The following is a 21787-nucleotide window of genomic DNA, read 5'->3' as shown; positions in this document are numbered from 1 at the left end:
AACGGCAAGTTGCGGGAAGGGGAGCCGGGAGGGGAGCGGGAAGGGGAGCGGGGAGGGGAGCACGGAGTTGAGCATGGAGGGAAGCAAGCGGGTAGGGGAGCGGGCAGGAGAGCGGTGAGGGGAGCGGGTTAGGGGATAGGGGAGGGTAGCTAGGAGGGAGCAAGCGGGAAAGCGATCGGGGAGGAGAGCGGGGAGGGGATCAGGGAGGACAGCGGGAAGGGGATAGGGGTGGGGAGCGGGGAGAGGATCGGGGAGGGGATAGGGGTGGGGAGCGGGGAAGGTAGCGGGGAGGGGAGCGGGAGGAGAGCTGGAAGGGGATAGGGGTTGGGAGAGGGGAGGGTAGCACGGAGGGGATCGGGGTTGGGAGCGGGGAGAGGATCGGGGAGGGGATCGGAAAGGGGGGCGGGGAGGGGATCGGAAAGGGGAGCGGGAGGAGAGCGGGAGGAGAGGGGATAGGGGTTGGGAGAGGGGAGGGTAGCACGGAGGGGATCGGGGTTGGGAGCGGGGAGGGGATCGGGGAGGGGATCGGGGTTGGGAGCGGGGAGGGGATCGGGGAGGGGATCGGAAAGGTGAGCGGGGAGGGGATCGGGGAGGGGATCGGAAAGGGGATAGGGCTGGGGATCGGTGAGAGGATCGGGGAGGGGATCGGAAAGGGGAGCGGGGAGGGGAGCGGGGAGGGGAGCGGAAAGGGGAGCGGGAGGAGAGCTGGAAGGGGATAGGGGATGGGAGAGGGGAGGGTAGCACGGAGGGGATCGGGTTGGGAGCGGGGAGGGGATCGGAAAGGGGAGCGGGGAGGGTAGCGGGAAGGGGATAGGGGTTTGGCGCTGGAAGGGTAGCGGTGAAGGGATCGGGGAAGGGATCGGGGAGGGGAGCGGTGAGGGGAGCGGGTTAGGGGAGCCGGAAGGGGAACGGAAAGGGGAACGTGAGGAGAGCTGGAAGGGGAGCGGGGAGGGGAGCAGTTGAGGGCTTAATACATTTATGTTAGGTCATACAGAATATATCTAATGGTCGCTCTCTTCGTTATTACAATATCATTTTATAATTATATATTTATCTTAACGTCTACGTCTAGAATGGACGGCTCTTCTTCTCAATGCTCCTATACGGTGCCAGTCTCCAAAGTAGCATTAAGCCCTAGTGCTGATAAATAATTTATGAATGAATGATTAATGACTCCGTACAATTGCTTCCTACAAATGAAAGAGGGTTGTCACGTAATACCCGCACACTTGCTTCTCCGTTTGTTACACCCCAAAAGAATCTGGATCATCGTTTTTTTTCCTTTTGACTGAGATTAGACGATTGTTTGAAGTCGATCCAGTTATCAGCAAAGGGGGAATCTCGATTTCATATCTTCCCTGACATACAGAACAGTGAGCGAAGTGAGTGAGTGAGTGTGTGAGTGAGTGAGTGAGTGAGTGAGTGAGTGAGTGAGTGAGTGAGTGAGTGAGCTCCCAAGTCAAGGTGACACGCCGTCACATTGGGCATTTAGTATTTTGTCGCAATACCCATTGTCATATCTCTCCCATTATTGAATGCAATCGTTCGGCCAGCTCATCTGCGTAGACAAACTACATCCATGGGCACTTCCTTCCCTCTCAAAAATAACGTCCTCCAACTTACGACGTCATCAAGCTACGAGCGCATGTTCAAATCTCCAGAAATGACGTCATGATAGAACATCTTTATCTTTAATGAACCACGCTTCGTTTTTCATTGTTCTATGCGATTTATCGCGAAGGTATCGTATATTGTGCCATAAAAATGATGTTATGTCGACTACAATTCAACTTACCTTTTCTCATAATCAGTTAGCTCGTCTCGGTCACAATAAAATACATTTGTGCAGCGTAATATTTATTTCTTTATTTTATTTGGACTGAAGTGCAATGGCCTGTAAAATCTCACACTTTAACGTGAAAGGGGAAGGTGATTTAAGCACGTGCTCTGTCACCGGACAAATAAACCAATAGACAAATGAAACACTTGAAAAGATTTAACCAAATAACTATAAACGTCATCCAAACGTTACGTATACTAGGCAGAAAACAGTCGTCAAAACACTGCAAACATAAGTTCCAAATCACCGACCCGTGAAGATTCCGGGGTAGAATAGGACTTCAGCAACCCATGCTTGCCGTCAAAGGCGACTATGCCTGTCGTAAAAGGCGACTAACGGGATCGGGTGGTCAGGGTCGCTGACATGGTTGATGCATGTCATCGATCCCGATTGCGTGGATCGATGCTCATGATATTAATCACTGGATTGCCTGGTCCAGACTCGAGTATTAACAGACCGCCGTCATATAGCTGGAATATTGCTGAGTGCGGCGTTAAACAACAAACCAAAAAACAAAATCCAAATCACCACTCTGATGCCCATATCAAACACATCACTATCGAATGAACATTTCCTGTTGGTTTCATTTTTGCCACCATCAAAAACATGGGTATATAGTTTCTTTTGACCGACGGTCAAGTTGGACAAGAGTTCACATTCTGATTGTGGATTTCGTCTCCTGTTGGTTTAATCCGAAAATCAAAAATAATGTGGTACCAAAGGGACTGGATCTCGCCAAGTCTTGTGGTTGAGCGTAAGACACGTGTCGAGGCAGAACCTCTACTGTCTTTGATGTAATCCTTCTCGTGAAGATGCGCTAAACACCCCCGTGGCACAGCACGTTCGGGAGTCTTCCCTTCCGTCCTGCAGTCGTCCCTCCCCGCTACCGTACTACAGAATTAGATCTATACCGTTCAGTGCTCCAGGCACCACAGTCTTCATTGTATTCCGATCGATATCCGTGCATCGGGATGCTTGTAGCCTGCAACCAAGCTCCGCACACAGTTCGGTACTGACTCAACGGAGAATAGGTGGTTGAAGCAGTGCGTCGAGCTCGTTGGTCTATTCCTTGCTCGGAACCTGGGGTATATTTCTGTATGTAATGAACAGGGGATACCGCGGTTGAGACGATGCTGGCTGCAACGATGGAGAGGAATGTGTTTGTGTTTTTTCTGATTGTCGGGGCAGTGACATGCGTGAGAGAAGGTAAGAATCGGCCATTATTGTAAAGGAAGTCAATGTCATTGATTTGAAATATGATAAACAAGAGGTATTATTGTGGACATTTGTTTTCATTCTCTATTACTGACGTGAACGTTTGATTGACATAAGATCAATTTACAGCTCTAACGTTGTGCAATGGAAAATGTCGTTACAAGAGAATTTGAATAGTTGTGCGTGGAAAGACATTCACTGGCCAACATTCAACAGATGCAGGAAGCTATTTACGTCAATAATACCTAAATGGCGCGATGATTTACCAACGCGTTTGACGTGTATTCTTTATAAATTGAACACCTTTTGGCCCAGCGTTGATTTCATCTGTACACAAACAACAAGACAGCTTATCAGATCAAACAAGATGGGACCCATTTCCTGATTGGTTTATTGATGACCTTGACCTTTACGCTAAGGCTATTAGTAAGGTCGTGACAGGTCCACTTAATAGCTCCTGTTACGGGGAGAGAAGATGCATTTGTCACCTTAAGGAGATAATGCGAATTTAATAAGCACGAAGATATGCTAACTACCATGAAATTGATTGCTGAATTGCGCGTGTGTGTTATTCAACTCGCACTGAAAACAACTGTTGAGAGATGGGTTAAGTGTAAACATAGAAAATCGATGTGCCTTATATGCAAATGAAAGTTTCGACCGGCTTCAATGAGTATCTCTATTGACGACCAACGTGGTGAGATAGACGTGTTCTGTCATGGATAGTGGACATGTTGGATGCGGAGTGTTGGGCTTGGCAATAGAGCATGCACTGTCGTGATGGCTCAGACTGCTTTCTGTTCCTTTCATAACTGATGTCGCTGTGGCGTGTATCTATTTGAGCTCAATACCCCTGTTTCGTTTTGAAACCCTTCCAGAAATGTTTCTCGAAGGATTAATAATATATTGAACCATGGTAGACTGATCAAATAAGGCCAGACAGACAGCCCAGCCTGTGGCCAATGTTCCCATCAACAGATGACACTGCTGTATCGACAATGTTTCAACCTTTGCAGACAAGCAATATAGTTTGTTTTGTGTTTTCTTCTTTATCGCCGCGATCAGCAATATTCCAACTATATGCGGTCTGTAAATAATCCGGGGCGTCGGGTAGCCTTGTGGTTAAAGCGTTCGCTCGTCACGCCGAAGACCCGGGTTCGATTCCTACATGGATATAATGTGTGAAGCCCATTTATGGTGTCCCCCGCTGTGATATTGCTGGAATATTTCCAAAAATGGCGAAAAGCCGCACTCACTCTATGACGTAAACACATAAAGAATTATTGAGCATTATCATGACGGGTGCCACCCGCAGGGCAGGATACACTCACCTTTTTTGCGAACACCTGGTGTCATCACTATTTGATAGTGTTTCATAAACACATGCTATGGCCGTTATCGTACAATGACTCTGCTTTTGGCAGGTATTTCTTATGGTTATGGAAATGGCTTTCTCGACTTTATTTATATTATATTGACTGTTATATAAACGTGTACAATGAAACATGGTTAATCTGGACCCCCGTGTCATTACTGCCGGACAAGTCTCCATATACACAGATGTACATCACTTCGAATCAACGATTCGTTTATCCGGAGTCTTTAAACGACGACTTAACTGAGATTAACGGGATCGAAATATATTCTGTTGTAACAAAAAATACCTCAGTAATAAAGTGTCTAATGATTTCAGCAATGATTTAATCGGTAAGATACTCCTGTATATCTAGTACAATTGACCACAAGCAAGCTACTTCTGTGTTTGAGCCCGTGGTGGACGGGTAAGGACATGCTATTCCCAGCACTGTATGGATGGTTATAAGAGGCCACTTACTATTCAAGCTCTGGGACACGGTTGATTATGGGTCACCTCTCCCAGTGGGCTAGAAAATAGAGCCAGTGTTCCTGGCTATTTTTAAACTGACGTCGCCATGCTGGAAAGACAAGCAACAAAACTCTTTCTGTTTTAAGAAATCACAGCATAATCCATTGTTCAGTTCAGACTTGATATGTGTTTGTGAAGCACTATCATTGATGATTCCAGGTGTTCGCGAAAAGGTGAGCGTATCCTGCCCCACTGGTGGCATTCGTCATTAACACATGCAAAGGCAAGTCAAATGTTCACCTGAAACAAAACCACATGAACATATGGCACGAGTCAAAACAGGAAAATGCATGATTTTAATTTCTTAATATGCAGCGCTTTTTCGTCTTTCTGAATTGTGAACGAATATTGGTCCCGAGCGGTGGAAGACACATTGAATAAGGTTAGCAGCTAGCGTGTCATTGTTCTCAGACAAACGTTGCTCATAATATCAATCATTAGTTTGAATGGATTCACCGTGTAGATCCGGGGTAGAATAGGCCTTCAGCAACCCATGCTTGCCTTAAAAGGCGACCATGCTTGTCGTAAGAGGCGACTAACGGGATTGGAGTGTCAGGCTCGCTGACTTGGTTAATGCATGTCATCGTATCCCAGTTGCGTGGACCGAAGCTCATGATATCAATCACTGGTTGATTTAGTCCAGACTCGATTATTTACAGACCGCCGTCATATAGCTGGAATATTGCTGAGTGCGGCGTTTAACAACAAACAAACAAACAGCCCTGGCCGCCATTTTGTGTTTCCCAGTAATTTATCGTAAATAGCTACACCGTTGGTGTAATAATGTTGGTATATGTGCTCTGCAAGATATGCCCTTATATTGTGTGATAGAATAGGAAATGTTCTTCGTTATGGCGAGGGAGCACGGGTGGCCCAGTCGTCAAAGGCGCCGCGATTCGCTTTGCAGAGTTGCGTCCCCTGGCACGCCAGAAACCTATGATTGTGGGTTCGAATTCCGGTTCGCCCCAATTATGTTTCTAGGTTTGTCAGCACTATACCCGTGCTCGTGGGTTTCACCGAAGTGGTAAACGTCTGAGACCTGCATCACTTCGGGCTTTCCTCCCACGTTAAGCTGACACGCCGCGATATTACTGGAATAATGTTAAAAGCGGCGTTAAACCCAACTCACTCACTCATTATGGCGATATGGATTGTTTCCCTCCAATCTTCATCGATAAATATGAGCCAGTCAGTGATACGACGTTGAAGACTGTTTAGAATATGTCAGCAAATCTTTAAATAAGTAATGTGCTTTGCACGGAAAATCGATAATATTGCATTGTTGGGATCGCGATCGTTTCCTTTCATTGCTTAGCCGCTATTAAATTATGTATACAATGCTTGGCATATATCTGTTATATAGCATATGTACGCCAAGGCGGCTTTCATATATGCGGCTGTCATATATTTTCATATTTGTCAAGAACAAATTCATTATTTGTATATGCAATATATAAACAAAAATATATTTTTATTCACGATAAATGAAAATGCTCATTGGTTTATAGAAAGAAAAAACCCGTGAGGTCTAGCTGAATGAAGGTAATATGACGTTCAAGGCCATGTGATATGGTCCCCGTTTGATAATTATCGATTCTATAATCTGATATCGACATCCCGTCAGTCTGGAACTATGCATAACTCATTCATGCATGATTCCTAGGAAACTGTATATTTTACCAGCGTTTCTCCATGGCAGTAGACTCTGTCTGAGCGGGATGTTCATGTTAAACTGCAGCATAGCTCAGTGGACTAGCACTATAAAACCGGCATTAGTCCTGAGTAGTACAAGAAATCCTGTTACAACGATGTGGTGCAGGTGAACATAACGACAAAACGACACACACCACACATACACAGACACACGCACGCGCACACACACTCACGCACATACATGCACATACACAGAGAAAGAGTGAGAGAGACACACACACACAGACATATATATACTCACAGACACACACGCACGCACGCACGCACACACATACATACACATACATATAGACAAACTAGACCCCCCCCCCCCCCCCCCCCCCCACACACACACACACAAACGTCCCCATGTAAGTCCACTAATAATCTTGAACGCGACGTTAGGCCCCATTTCACACGCCCCACGCAAATTGACAATTGGATCCTGGTTCAATGGAATGGCTATTGTCGTCGAACTCATTACATTGAAACCTCACTAATCCAAACGGTTCTCAGTGAAATCGGACTACCGGATTAAAGAATCGCAAAGGCAGAGCGAGTCGGTTCTAAATGACGTTAGCCAACGGGTATGGTGCTGACAAACCAAGAAACAAAACCACTCAACCTTCCACACTCAGTTGTGGCGCCCCCGATTCCTGGGCCGCACATATTATATAATACCAACACATCTATACAAACATAATACAAACTATCGACAATCTAAATATATTTTCGGAAATTGTAGTTCTAAATCCCTTTCTTCTTATACTCAGCTGAGACAACAAAAATTGTTAACTGCATCCATACATCTATTTCGCCATGACTACCAAAACATTTGCTAAATAAAATTTATACTGCTATATCAAATAAAGTAAAGTTTTTTTTTCAAGTTTTAATACAATTGAATAAATAGTAAAATAAAAAAAATGCAACATGTACGCATGTCGCAATTTGCGCTGAATTGAAAGAAAATATTCATATGCCAATTGTTGGGCGTCAAATCCCATTTAACCACGCTTTTCAGCCAGACATTTGCACTTATGTTTGCTTGATAGTCAGAGACACATATCAGATCACATTGCACTACTTAAAACTCTATATTCTCGTCATGTTATTGTTTCCAAACAACAGTCAATACCGTAATGACATGTCACCAAAATAGCCATGAACGCACATAGTGCTATGAAATGTTCACGCAGGCAGTTGTGACGGTAGAGCACGAATAGCATTGTTTACCATCTAAATTCGTTTTTACCAATCGATACTTCAGTGATCAATACACATGGTTTCACGTCCAACTACCAATTTTAAGATGTCATCGTATTCCCTGTTGAAAAAAAAAAAAAACCTGACAAAGCGTTCCAATTCGATTTTAAAAGCACCAGCAAATAGAAGCCGTGGCGTCATTAACCCCTGGCGCAGTCCTGTTTCCAATTCGACTCATTTAAATTGGCCTCCGTCCACAAAGCGATCTCATCACTAAGTCCGTCTAGTATGGGAGTTACGTTGGTATTAGCGCTAAGATCGCTTTGTGGAGCGGGGCCAGTTCTCATGCATTGAACTTGCGACCCACACGACCAGCAGTTAAGATTCCCACAGCTACATATGGGTTGAAATCCGTCTATGGTCCTTGACATGTAACATGCGCTGTAATACTGCTAGAGCGTTCTGTCCATAACTACCATTTTCTATGGCAATCAAAATGGAATCAAAATGGCATGCTATTTCTTCAAACTGAACAAACTCAATCAGTGTGGACAATCTTTGTGGATGAGGGGCGGGGTAGCTTAGTGGTTAAAGTGTTCGCTCATCACGTCGAAGACGCACGTTTTATTCCCTCATGGTTACAATGGACCCCATCCGTGGTCTAGTGGTAGAGCGTCTGCCCGGAGAGCGGAAGGTCCGGGGTTCGATCCCCGGCCGCGTCATACCAAAAGACGTTAAAAGATGGTACTTGTTGTTACCCTGTCTGGCGCTCGGCATTAAGGGACTAAAACAAGGACTGGTCGGCTCGGAGTCAGTATACTGTGTCTGAGTGGGGTATTCATGTTAAAACTGCAGCATTGTATCTCAGTGGGCTAGCACTATAAATCGGCATCAGTCCGGACTAATACAAGCAGCCAATCAAACACACACACGTACATGCACGTCGCTAAATAAGTGCAATAATCTTGAACGCGACGTTAATCCCCATTTCACCTCACCGCATGATTACAATGCGAACCAAATGTCTGGCGTCCCCGTCATGACATAGCAAGAACATTGCTAAAAGCGGCGTAAAACCATACTCCTTCACCCTTGGTTGGTGATAGGTTTTAGTGAGAATTGCGTGAATGACAGAATATGTCTTACTTGTCAGTATTATTCCGCCTGTGAGTAAATAATCGAATTTGGCCTCGGTAGCCATGACAATACCACCAACACAATACCTTTACAATCCTCACAATATTTCTCACTGTATTCATAAAATGCCTCATCACTCACAACAAACAGTCCCCTCAACATCTTCACAATCCTCCCTCCTATCATCTACTGCATTTCCCATCACCCTAATGCACCCTTATCATGCACTCATCCAGCGCATCCGCACTCCGCTGTAGTCTTTTGTGACATCATTTGTGATGCGTGGGATGTTATTCAATTCATGCTGATCAATACGCCTCCCCTTCTGCATCCACCTAATCCGAAACATGAAGCCTTTTATTGCACATTTCACTGACAACATCTTGTAAATCTATGATCGTGTTGAGGTTTAGTGGACAATGATGGCACAACGAGCGGTAATCGATAGAGCATAACTGGCCTGGTTGTACATCCGTCCCGCGAACCAAGTACAGGTCTTTTTTTTACCATACTTAGTTATCCACATTTTTTTGTCCCCCGACGTGATATTTGCTTGCATATTGCTTAAGGCGTCACTCGCTCACTCACTCACTCACTCACTCAACTACTCACTCACTCAACCACTCACTCACTCAACTACTCACTCACTCAACCACTCACTCACTCAACCACTCACTCAAACTCTCACTCAACCACTCACTCAACCACCCTCCTATCCATTCACTCACTCGACCACTCTCACACGTCCGAGTCAATCCTATTCAAGCTTTGGCCGAGACAAACCCGTCATTATATATAATATACAAGAAAGTCAACGCCGTGGCAGTGCGGTGACACACGATAACCCAGCCATCCAACCCGACCTGCCCTCCGACTTAGTGATCTCTCATACCGAGCAGTCGACTACTGGGACCTATTCTGACCCGGATCCCGGGGCCAACAAAGACGTGCAGTCACCCACCGGTCACGTCTCTAGCGACCTGAACTGGGATAAACACTATAAAGAATTATATCTGTCACATGCAAACTATGTGTTTAATTGACAAACATTTAATAAGAGCAAAATCATCTGCCAAAAATATAAACTAAATCATATTCCGCATATATATCACCATGCATTTCCGCAGTAAATGGGGTTTTGCGAAATTGTGGACTGTTTATCCCAGTTCTGGTCGTATCCCAGTTCTGGTCGCTACACACGTCCACGAGGGGCAGAATATTGTTTTAGCAAACACAATTGGAAAGGAGTACCACCCAAATATCTTTTTTCAAGCGTGCCCGGTAAACATTTCTTTTTTAAACTTAAAGACAAATCCCCCTCCCTATCCACCTCCTCAGAATATCAAATGGTTTGTTAATCATAAAATGTTTACTTTCGGCCAGATCACAGTATTTCATTCCCCATCAAATATGCACGAGGTTGGTAGAAGCGGCACCATTCTGCATGGTTAGAATAGTGTCTCGTGGAGGGCGTTACGGTTCAATTCTCAAACAATTGGTGAGTAAGTAAAAGCTTTCGAATAGTTTCGGGTAAAGTTAGAAATATACCGAAATATAGATAATATAAGTAACACAGAAATAGAAAATAATATTTTTCGGGACATTAAGCATTTCAGTGTCCATCATGTAATTTATGTTTCATAAAAAGACATGACAATATATACACTTTTCCAAAATAATTCCAGTTCGACAACTGCACCACCACCACAAAATCCTTCTCCGCTTCGGGCATATTAAATTTGAATTGCAGCTGTACACCTCATTGCATTATACAGTGAAACCCCTTTAATCCGGACAGTACACATCTAAGTGAATTCGTACTGATTTACAAATTTTACAATTAACGAATTATGAAGAAATTTCCTCTGTGTGTGTATGTTGTTGTTGTTGTTGTTTTTGACGCAGCTATCAGAAATATTTCAGCTATATAACGGCAGTGTGTTAATAGTCACGTCTAAACCAGACAATCCAGTGATCGATATTGTGAACAACGATCCACGCCGTTGCGTACCAATCAACCAGGTCACCGTACCTATCCACCACATCCATTTGGTCGCCTCTGACGGCCAACATAGGTTGCTGGGGTCATAGTCATTTCCGGAATCCCCACGCGACAGTTCTGTTGTATATATGCTGACGCTCTTTCAGTAAATGTTCGGTATGCTGAGTTTCCGGTATAGCAGGGTCCGGATTAACGAGGTGCCAGCACATCAAATCAGACCATACTAATTTAAATTTCCTTTGGAAAACGATCTAACCAATATCCCTTACGAGTTCGCTCTGTTCTCCTCACCAGCCCTTATGATGCATAGTCATCAGTAATTAAAAACGTCTAGTGCGCATGCCATTTATGTTCGACGCCCGCATTGTATTAGCGCGAGTAAATAACAAAGAGGGACATGTGATAATGTTAGCAGATGTTCCTGTAAACGCGATGCACATTGCAAATGTGTCACGTCCCGCGACGCCAGCCGAACCAATATAATAGCGCCCACAACAAACGATTCCCTCGGCCCATTACACTTCGCAGCGCCACCTAGCGACGGTCTCTAACGGTAACTATAGCGCCCTCTATCGATACACTGGCAACCTATATCCCAGTGTATCGATTGGCTGACGCCGGTCTGTGACATTCTGACCTCCGCGCTGACCTGTTTGTACAAGCTGACTGAGAGCGTGGGAGAACAGGAAGTGTTCTTGATGAAATAGAGCATCCTTAATTACACCAGCCAGCGTGTCAATAGGTGTTACTGTATCGAACTGGCGCTCTCATTTTCAGCAACAGCGGAAGCATCCTTTCATACCAGCTTAGCAGTTATTTAAGTTGCAGATCATCTGCCTGTCAATAGTTGCCAGTGTCTCAAACTCGTGTACTATTTCAAACGTCACAGTGAAAGCTTTCTATTACATAAATACACTTTGGGAAAATTTAAGTGTCACGCCTTTTTTGGAAATATATGTGGCATTGGAATTAGCAAATGTTATTAGAACACTGTCTGTTTCACCAGATGGCCATAACTTTGTTTGTTTTGTTTGTTGTTTAACGCCGCACTCAGCAATATTCCACCTATATGACGACGATATGTAAAGAATCGAGTCAGGACCAGACAATCCCGTGGGTTACATCCGAGACACGGAATGTGGTACGATGACATGCATCAAACCAAGTCAGCGAGCCTGACCACCCGACCCCGTTAGTGGCCTCTTACGACAAGGATGGGTTGCTGAAGAACTATTCTAATCCGGATCTTCACGGGTCGGATGGTCACAAGGACTGGGTCATATCATATGATGAGAACGAATAGCATGAAGCAGTTGGAAGAGAAGTCAGTTAACCATTCCCGTAGAACGGTCACGAACAGATGGAATTCAATAATATATTTCGATTTATGTATTGCAATGAAAGTTTTGAGGGCAAAAATTTTGCATTTCGTGTAAATGAAGCATATGAGTGAGTGAGTATGGTTTTACGTCATTTCAGAAATGGGCTTCACACATTGTACCCATGTGGGAATCGAACACGGGCCTTCGGCGTGACGAACGAACGCTTAACCACTAGATTACCCCACCAATGATATAGACGTATTGTAGAGTGTTAGTAGGACATTTCAGATAGTCTATAGGATCGACAGCCGTCAAGGTTTTCATCTACGTCAATGTCAATGTGAGGTGAGGTGAAATTGGGTTTAACGTCGCGTCCAAGATTATTGCACTTATATAACGACGTGCATGTACGTGTGTGTATTTGTGTGGCTGCTTGTACTAGTCCGGACTGATGCCGATTTATAGTGCTAGCCCACTGCGATACCATGCCGCAGTTTAACATGAATACCCCACTCAGACACAGTATACTGACTCCGAGCCGACCAGTCCTTGTTTTAGCCCCTTAATGCCGAGCGCCAGACAGGGTAACAACAAGTACAATCTTTTAACGTCTTTTGGTATGACGCGGCCGGGGATCGAACCCCGGAGACCTTCCGCTCTCCGGGCAGACGCTCTACCACTAGACCACGGGGGCGGTCAATGTCAATGTAACACCAACCCTAGATTTGTTCAATACTGTCCCGTGAGATTTCGCGACAGTTAACATCTCCAGTAGGCTGTGCGTCTTGCACTGGCGTGATTCCAGTGCACAACTGTCCCGCAGTACCACCTGTCTGTAACCACGCTAGATTCAAGGTTGAATAGGCCGAGTGCCCCAAGAGTCGACTAATTAGGTTCAAGTGATTACGGGCGTTCCCTGACGTGAATCCCAGCGCTTGGCATTAAATATTGATTGGAAACTGGTTCCAATAAATGCTGGCAAGAAATTATTTTCACAAGAAGCACGATGGGTCGCTGGAGATACTGGATGTCATAATACTGGACCTCACCCCACACCTCCTACACCCTCTCCCCCCTCCCCTCCCCTCACACACACACACACACACACACACACACACACACACACACACACACACACACACACACACACACTCCACAGCTTAACACCCACACCCACCCAAACCACACATACACACACTCGCACGCACACACACACACACACACACACACACACACACAAACGCGCCGTACCCCTACAATCAGATATGCTCGGTTACGGTAGCTAAACTGCTCTAGGTGTTCAGTTTCGGGATAATTCTTCACATTACTATCTTCACATCGGTGACAGCTTCGGCATTTCCCAGCACGGTAGATAGCGAAAAGTGCCCATTCAGTAACCTATCAGAAACGAGTATCTTAATGCAAGGTGAGATAATGGAATTAAATTGTGTAAAGAAGCCTTGACGACAGTTTTCAGCCATCTTGGTGACACTAGTAGAAACGATTGGCGAACTAGGAGTTGGGCATCTTTGCGGAGTTGCCTCCCATTGTGTGTCAGAAACAGATTCCGAGTTTCACCCTGAGTATGTTTGTAGACATGTCAGCGTCACACCCATGCTCGTGGGTTTCACCAAAGTGTTAAACGTTTGTTTGATACCACATTCTTACTCGTCAGTGTACGTAAGGCAACTATAGCGCTTAGGTCATTAAAGTAACACCCTGCTTATCCGGAACCCCTTCCGATCGGACGTTTGCCACTGAAAACTATTTAAAAGGTTTACAAAGTGCATGAGTTAATAATAATCGGGGAGTTAATCTGGATGATTTCACTAAAAGAGGAACCGTCTATTATAGAGCATCTTTCATCTCTCGATCTTAGTCGTCGAAGGCGCTGCAATTCGCCGTGCAGACTTATGTCCTTTCAACGTGTCAGGAACCTCTGATTCCCCCATCATGTTTCTAGTTTTTTCTAGGTGTGTTTATCAAACTGTAAACGTACAAAATCTGCACCACGCTATCCTACATTTATATTAATTAATTAAAGATAATATCCTTTGATTTAGGGTCGGAAATAGAAATGATATACTGCATTTATAGTCAACTCATCCTATTTTGTTACATTGGACATGTCTGTCTGTCTGTTTGTCTGCCTGTCTGTCTGTCTGTCTGTTCTGTAAATAACACATAATACTCTCTCAGTAATGATATCGAATTTTAATGGATGGATGCACCAGGTAAATAGTTTAGTCAGCATGGATGCAAGCGGTGTCATGGATGCAAGCAATGTCACGCAAGAAGCCACCCGCCATCCCTTATGCAGCCGTTACGCTCTTCTGCCAATATATGAAACATAATGCTATTATTAATTTATTTATGAATATATTCAGTTTCCTGTGCATGCATTCACCAGGTAGATATTTGAATAAATGTCATCAGTATATGCAGCGTAATACAAGAAAGCAGGTGACATTCCAATGCCCGCCTACTCATTCGTGCGTTTGTGCTGAAACAACCATTACTGCAGTCATTATGTATATATACGAGGTTTGATGGATAGGTTCTGAGCCACACAAGGAGTTGCGCAATAGTGAAATCATTTGCTGTGTTTGTGTGTTGTTTGATGCCGCACTCGGCAATATTCCAGCTAAATGACGGCGGTCTGTAAATACTTGAGCTCTGACCAGATATTTCAATGATTCACATCATAAGCATCGGTTTAAGCAATTGGTATAATGACAACCAAATCAGCAAGCCTGACGTTTGTGTGGCCATAATATGATGTCATAGCGGTTTATCAGCAAAACACTTAAGCCAATTGAGCTAAATGTTTTGCGGTGATAAGTCTTGAGGAACGTGTAATGTTACAAGTATTTTTGCAGAAAAATAGCTTAACATCAAAAGCAATCCATGAAGATATGAATGAAAAGTAGGGAAAGATGTCCCATCATATGACTATAAAGAATTGGGCAGCAGAGTTTCAGCGTCGCATGGAGAGCCTTGGAGACGACCCCCGTTCCTGGAAAGCATGTGACCGACCGGCGAATGACTGGCCTGGGCATACACATGTACTATTGTGCACCTTTGAGACAGACCTGTGAAGATTCCGGGGTAGAATAGGTCTCCAGCAACCCATACTTGCCGTAAAAGACGACTATGCTTGTCGTAAGAGGCGACTCAAGGGATTGGGTGGTCAGGCTCTCTAACTTGGTTCATTCATGTCAATGTTTCAATTGCTCGGATCGATGCTATTGATGTCAGTCTCTGGATTGTCTGGTCCAGACTCGATTATTTTCAGAGTGCGTCGTAAAACAATAAACAAACAAAACAAACCAACTATTGAGGCACACGGGGAATTAAACTAAAATTAAGAGACGTGACCTTGAGAGTGAGTGAGTGTGATTTTACGCCGCTTTTAGCAATATTCCAGCAATATCATGGCGGGGGGACACCAGAAATGGGCTTCACACATTGTACCCATGTCGGGAATCGAACTCGGGTCTTCGGCATGACGAGCGAACGCTTTAACCACGAGGCTACCCGACAGCCCCCGTGACCTTGAGAAGTTAAGAAAGGGTGTGTTCTTCAGGAAGGCTACACAGTAAACGGAGCATATTACGTGGGAGATGAGAAAAGTGTGGCCCTCCATCAGGACGATGTCCCAGTGCACAAATCAGTCATTGCTATGGCTACAGTCCACGAATGCGGCTTAAAACTCTTCAATTCTCCTGATCTGGCTCCATCAGACTTCTATCCGTTCCCACAAATAAAAAAAGTTCTAGCCGGAACCCATTGCGACTCGAACAATGACGTCATAGCAACTGTTAGTAACCGGGTACCAATAAGCGGATAAGTAAACATGTATTAATTTTCCAAATATAACAACGGAAAATAATCATTTGTCAGCCGATCTCGAGGGGAATATGGTGTAATAATGAAACTTTCGTTATGTTTATTGAAATGCCAGCATTCTGATTCGCTGAACTGGTCACGTTTCATTGCATTCATTTCCCAATGAACGTAAAAAGTTAAGCCACGCCCACCAAGGCGGACTACTGCGGAACGTCGGGGAATCCCAATATTACAGCCGATGGAATTCCCTTTCTGCTCAGGTGTATCGTCATGCACAGGACATTTAGCAAAATTCATGCATGTTCATTGTCCAAACATTGGGGCGGTCGGGTAGCCTAGTGGTTAAAGCGTTCGCTCGTCACGCCGAAGATCCGGGTTCGATTCCCGACATGGGTACAATGTGTGAAGCCCATTTCTGGTGTCCCCCGCCGTGATATTGCTGGAATATTGCTAAAAGCGGCGTAAAACCATACTCACTCACTCACTCATTGTCCAAAAAACTCTTTGAGACCGAAGGCAGAGAAGGAATGAAACAGCAAACGTGCAGGCTCGCTCGCCTGTTTTTTTCCCGGTCGCCTTGGTTCCACAACTTTTATGTCTTCGGGTTTCATTTCTAACTAGCATTTTTCCAACTGTGTCTTCCGGTTCTCAAGGAACGAACTAATGTTTGATTCTGGCGGTAACTGACCGTGTAATTTGAAACAGCCGCCTTCGTTACAGTCTGACTGTTGCAGTTCTCCTCGCCTCTTGCCTTGATTGACAGGTCCTATAAACGTTGTTTTTATATATCATACCTCCGTTGACTGGCTACTGACTTTGTAGGCGTGTCAAGGTATTACATAAATTAAATCACCTGATTCATGTCACGCCATAGTATGTATTCCTACACCCAGAATGTTTATCAATCTCGTCATTGTTGTGTGTTTTGATATATACAACTGCTTTTGGTTAAACTATTGTCGATAAAACATGTTTTCGTTGTCGAATTTAATTTTAAGCATTGACTGTGTATTTTTTTCGGTTCATTGAGGTATGGATCGAAAAACCGATGTGCAAACCTTTGTAAGAATCCACAGTCAATCCTTAAATGTATCGTGATGTACCCTGTGTGTAAGCCTGACGGGTCGGGGTACAGGCTCACACACAGGGTACATCACACGATGTGGGATCGGTTTAGGACGAATTTATTTCACCGACAGTCATTCATACAGACCCGGAATATGTCCGAAGTTTCACAGAGTAAAACGCTTTGATTCAGACAGAATTACCCACTGCATTCGCATAAACATCGGTTCATGTCAGCTCAACGATACTTATGCGAGATATGCAAGCTACCTCAGGTGTGTTCTGATTGATTTTCCAGCGGGCTCCATGAGCGGGTTCGATGGAAAATAATTGCCCGTTCCTTAATCATTTTAATCAATCAGAGGCCAGTATTTTAGTGTAAGGGGAGATAATACCTCACCGGAAATACTGCTTTCCGGTCTATTATTGATAGGGTCGTGAACATTGGATCATTCCATACCAATATACCCAGTCGTCTAACGCGCCGCAATTCACTGTGCAGACTTGCGTCCCTTGGGCACACCAGGAACCTATGATCATGGGGTCAAATCCCGCTCGCCCCGATCATGTTTATAGGTTTATAAGTCCGTGATCATTGGTTTCACCGAAGTGGTAAACGTCTGAGACCTGCATCACTTCGGGCTTTCCTCCCACATTAAGCTGACACGCCGTGATCTAACTGGAACACTGTTCAAAGCGGCGTTAAACCCAACTCACACACTCACATAATCTCGCAAACATCCGTTAATCTGGAATCATGATAATCCTGACGATTTCGCCTTGAGTACAGTCTGCATTAACTGGTTTATTATCAGGTCTCAGTTCCACATAGCGATCTTAGTGCTATGAATGTCGTAAGCTTATGTTAAAGTATGGGAGCCACGATCATCTTAGCGCTAAGATCGTTTTGTGGAAGGGGGACAAGTGTATATGTATAACGTCCCGATCGACAGAAATAGATGTAAGTATTGCGTGTAATCAAACATTTGTCAAACTTGGATCACATGTATGATCAAACAGCAAACAGTAAATTAGTTTCATGTAAATATGACGCCTCGGGCTGGTTAATCAACACAGCTGTGCATTCTTCCCTGGCAGACTCTGGGGCGTGGAATTAGATCCCAGGAAGTCATGGGTATTTGGAGGTCAGTCGTCAGACATCTAATGTGCTCCCGTCTTTGCCCCAGGGAAGAAGTCATACGCATCACGCCTTTTCTTTGCGCATTGCAACTGTCGGGATATCGGGCTTGTGAAATTACTGCGCGGCTCAGTAGGGTAGGGACAGGAGATGGTTCGTGTTGACGCTGTGGACGGGGATAACAGCTGATGCATCTCCCAAAACTCATCCCCACCACGGCAGACGAACTCCCGTTCTCTACCACGATATATCGCAACTACCACCACCACTACTACTAGTACCGGTAGAATAGGCATTCAGCAACCCATGCTTGCCGTAAAAGGCGACTATGCTTGTCGTAAGAGGCGACTAACGAGATCGGGTGGTCAGGCTCCCTGACTTGGTTGATGCATTGCATCGTATCCCAATTGCTTAAATCGATGCTGATGATGTGAAATACTGGATTGTCTGGTCCAGACTCGATTATTTACTGACGGCCGTCATATAGCTGGAATATTGCTGAGTGCGGCGTTAAACAACAAACAAACTACCACTACTACTTCTACAACTACCACTACTTCTACTACTACAATATGGAAACAATTCTGCTTCATTATTCGTAACTGTTCGTTCGAGCTTGTACAACGTGCGAATGCATAGTAGTCAATTATTAATAATGATATTTCTTTTGTTCCAATATACTCTTTATTAATAGAGAGCACGGATATCCCAGTAGTCAAAGGTACTCTATTAGAACGCTTACACGCTCAGATACAAATAGATAGCATAGAGTAATTGCTAGCAAAATTACCATATTCGAACAAAACTGCTAAATGTGTCATAACAGCTGTTACTACTGACTTAAAATTCTTTAGTATCGGAATATGTGCTCGATTGTTATTGAAAGCTTTTACCATCATTTGTATTGGTCACGCCCCGCGAAACACAACATGCAAATGAATTTTAGGAACGACAGAGAGAGACGACCATCACATTCAGGCTGTATTCTGTAATGGCCAAATGCTATATTGATCTCTCTCTCTCTCTCTCTCTCTCTCTCTCTCTCTCTCTCTCTCTCTCTCTCTCTCTCTCTCTACAAGAAATAAAGGGTGACCATCGGACGTCTTCTCTAAGTACAAAGGACGTTTTCTCTAACGCGGCGGCCGTTCTCTCTAATTTACCAGCGACCGTTTTCGCGGGCGGAAGTTTTCTCCAGTTCCCCAAAATGAGATACCATGCCGCAGTTTAACATGAATACCCCACTCACACAAAGTATACTGACATCGAGCCGACCAGTCCTTGTTTTAGCCTCTTAATGCCGAGAGCCAGACAGGGTAACAACAAGTACCATCTTTTAACGTCTTTTGGTATGACGCGGCCGGGGATCGAACCCAGGATATTCCGCTCTCGAGGTTGACGCTCTACCACTAGACCACGGAGGCGGTCGATTCGTATCGAAGTAAAGGAACTATTTTAACAAATAGTAGACTTAAATTATATTGCGCATTCGTAGATTTTCGCAAGGCTTTTGATTATGATAATAGACAAGTATTATGACAGGGCATTAATGTTAATATTGACAAGACCAAAGTGGTTATATTTAGGAATGGTGATTTCGTATTATGAAGGTAAACAATTAGAAACTGTTAGTAGTTTTAATAATTTAGGCTTAGTATTTTCATCAGGTGGTAGTTTCCCTGTGGCAAAGAAGACCGTATCAGAACAGTCAAATAAAGCATTGTATTCTCTGCAACGTATGCATATTTCCAAATTCTATTTATCTCCGGTACACCAATATCAACTGTTCAAGACATTAATAATACAAATAATATATTATGGATGAGAGGTCTGGGGGTTAATGTAAGCACCAGCTGTTGAAGGAGTGCATCTGAAGTTTATTAAAAAAACATTCAGGGTCAGAGGTTCAACGCCGTCAGCTTTTGTTCATGGTGAAATCGGTGTGCGTCCATCATGTGCTAGACTGATTCGTATTGTGAAATATTGGTTAACAATTCCCAGTTGCAATGGAGAAAAGCATATCTATTTGGTTTTCGAAGCTTTGTTAGATAATTTTATATGCGCTTTTTAAACTAGCATATAGGACTTGAGCTACCATTACTAGGGAAATATTGTTTCAGTACGGTTATAGGTATGTGTGGCAATGCGATAAATTTTTTTTTTAAATGTAAGCAAAGGACGATAGATATACATACTCAAATGTGGCGAAACCAGTTGATGTCGCTTAGTGAAACTAGGCTATATTTGAATATTTAACATTCCATTACTATCGAAAATTTTTTAACATTGATTGATGTCACCAAATATATACTGAACCGCAAAAGAAACGTCACCCCAAGTAACATTGCATGAAAAGTTGTCATTTAAATATCTGGGTTAATTTAGTCAAAGTTTCTAAAATTTAATATATCATGTCCGGAAAAATGAAATTTGATGATACAAAATAAAACAAAGCAGATGACAATAAAACCCCATTTCTTGCCCTAAAAAACCCAACCAGATCGGATAACATTCATTCGTTATTGAATTGCTACAATATGCCAAGATTGACAAGAAATCAGCGACACCAAGCCCTTGGACGATTGCAAGCTGGACAAACCGTCCGGCAAGTGGCCAATGCATTTCAAGTCCACGTGAGGACCATACACAGACTACAGCAACGGTACCAGACCACCAACACTACAGATGACCGACCACGTAGTGGAAGACCAAGGGTCACCACCCGACGTCAGGATCGTCAGATTGTGCGGCAGCATCTTCAAGATCACTTTGTTACTGCTGCGGAAACTGCTCGACAGACGATGGTGACACACCAGCGACACATGGATACGGACACCGTGCGTCGACGATTGACGAGCAGACACCTCCACTGTCACAGGCCACACCGAGGGCCTATTCTGACACCACGTCAGGGACCGCCTTCAGTGGGCAACACATCACCAGCATTGGCGCCACCAGCAGTGGAGAAGAGTCCTCCGGAGCCGTTACTGTATCTCAACAGCAGATGGCAGGGAGAGAGCCTGGCGACCCCGCGGGGAACGTTATTCGGATGCTTGTGTCGTTGAAAAAGACTCGTGGGGTGGTCCGAGCTTCATGGTGTGGGGTAGAATTGGTCTTGCACAGAGGGTCGGCCCAGTGGTCTTCCAGAACATCGGTCTAGGGAGAGGCAATAGTGTCACAGCAGCTCGTACATTAATCAAGCCTTGAGACCACACGCCATACCTCATATGGCATGTTGCCGCAACCACGAGTATCAGCATGATAACGCCCACACTTCGAGAGCAACAAGAGACTTCCTCCAGCAGAATAGCATCAGAACCGTGCAGTGGTGTTTTGTTTCAGTTTAAGAACATTTGACACTTTAATTTGAAACTTGATGATCAGTTTTGCCTAGCTTCATCTTTTTAATATGTCTCAAAATATGTTTACAGTCTTTGGA

General features: G+C 44.3%; 1 protein-coding gene across 1 annotated transcript in view; it reads left to right on the top strand.

The window, feature by feature from the left end:
• The first annotated feature begins 2853 nt into the window (after nucleotides 1–2853).
• LOC139457696 (ephrin type-B receptor 1-A-like) overlaps nucleotides 2854–21787 on the top strand; it is a 42626-nt gene continuing 23692 nt past the window's right edge. Inside the window, exon 1 of the mRNA XM_071239051.1 lies at nucleotides 2854–3046. Within this exon, the coding sequence (XP_071095152.1) occupies nucleotides 2971–3046 (76 nt within the window). The 5' untranslated portion in view covers nucleotides 2854–2970. The remainder of the gene's footprint in view (nucleotides 3047–21787) is intronic.

The sequence above is a fragment of the Haliotis cracherodii genome, unplaced genomic scaffold (assembly GCF_022045235.1).
Source record: "Haliotis cracherodii isolate W230 unplaced genomic scaffold, xgHalCrac1.p SCAF_12, whole genome shotgun sequence".
NCBI lineage: Eukaryota > Metazoa > Mollusca > Gastropoda > Lepetellida > Haliotidae > Haliotis > Haliotis cracherodii.
This window is presented reverse-complemented; position numbering and strand designations above follow the sequence as displayed.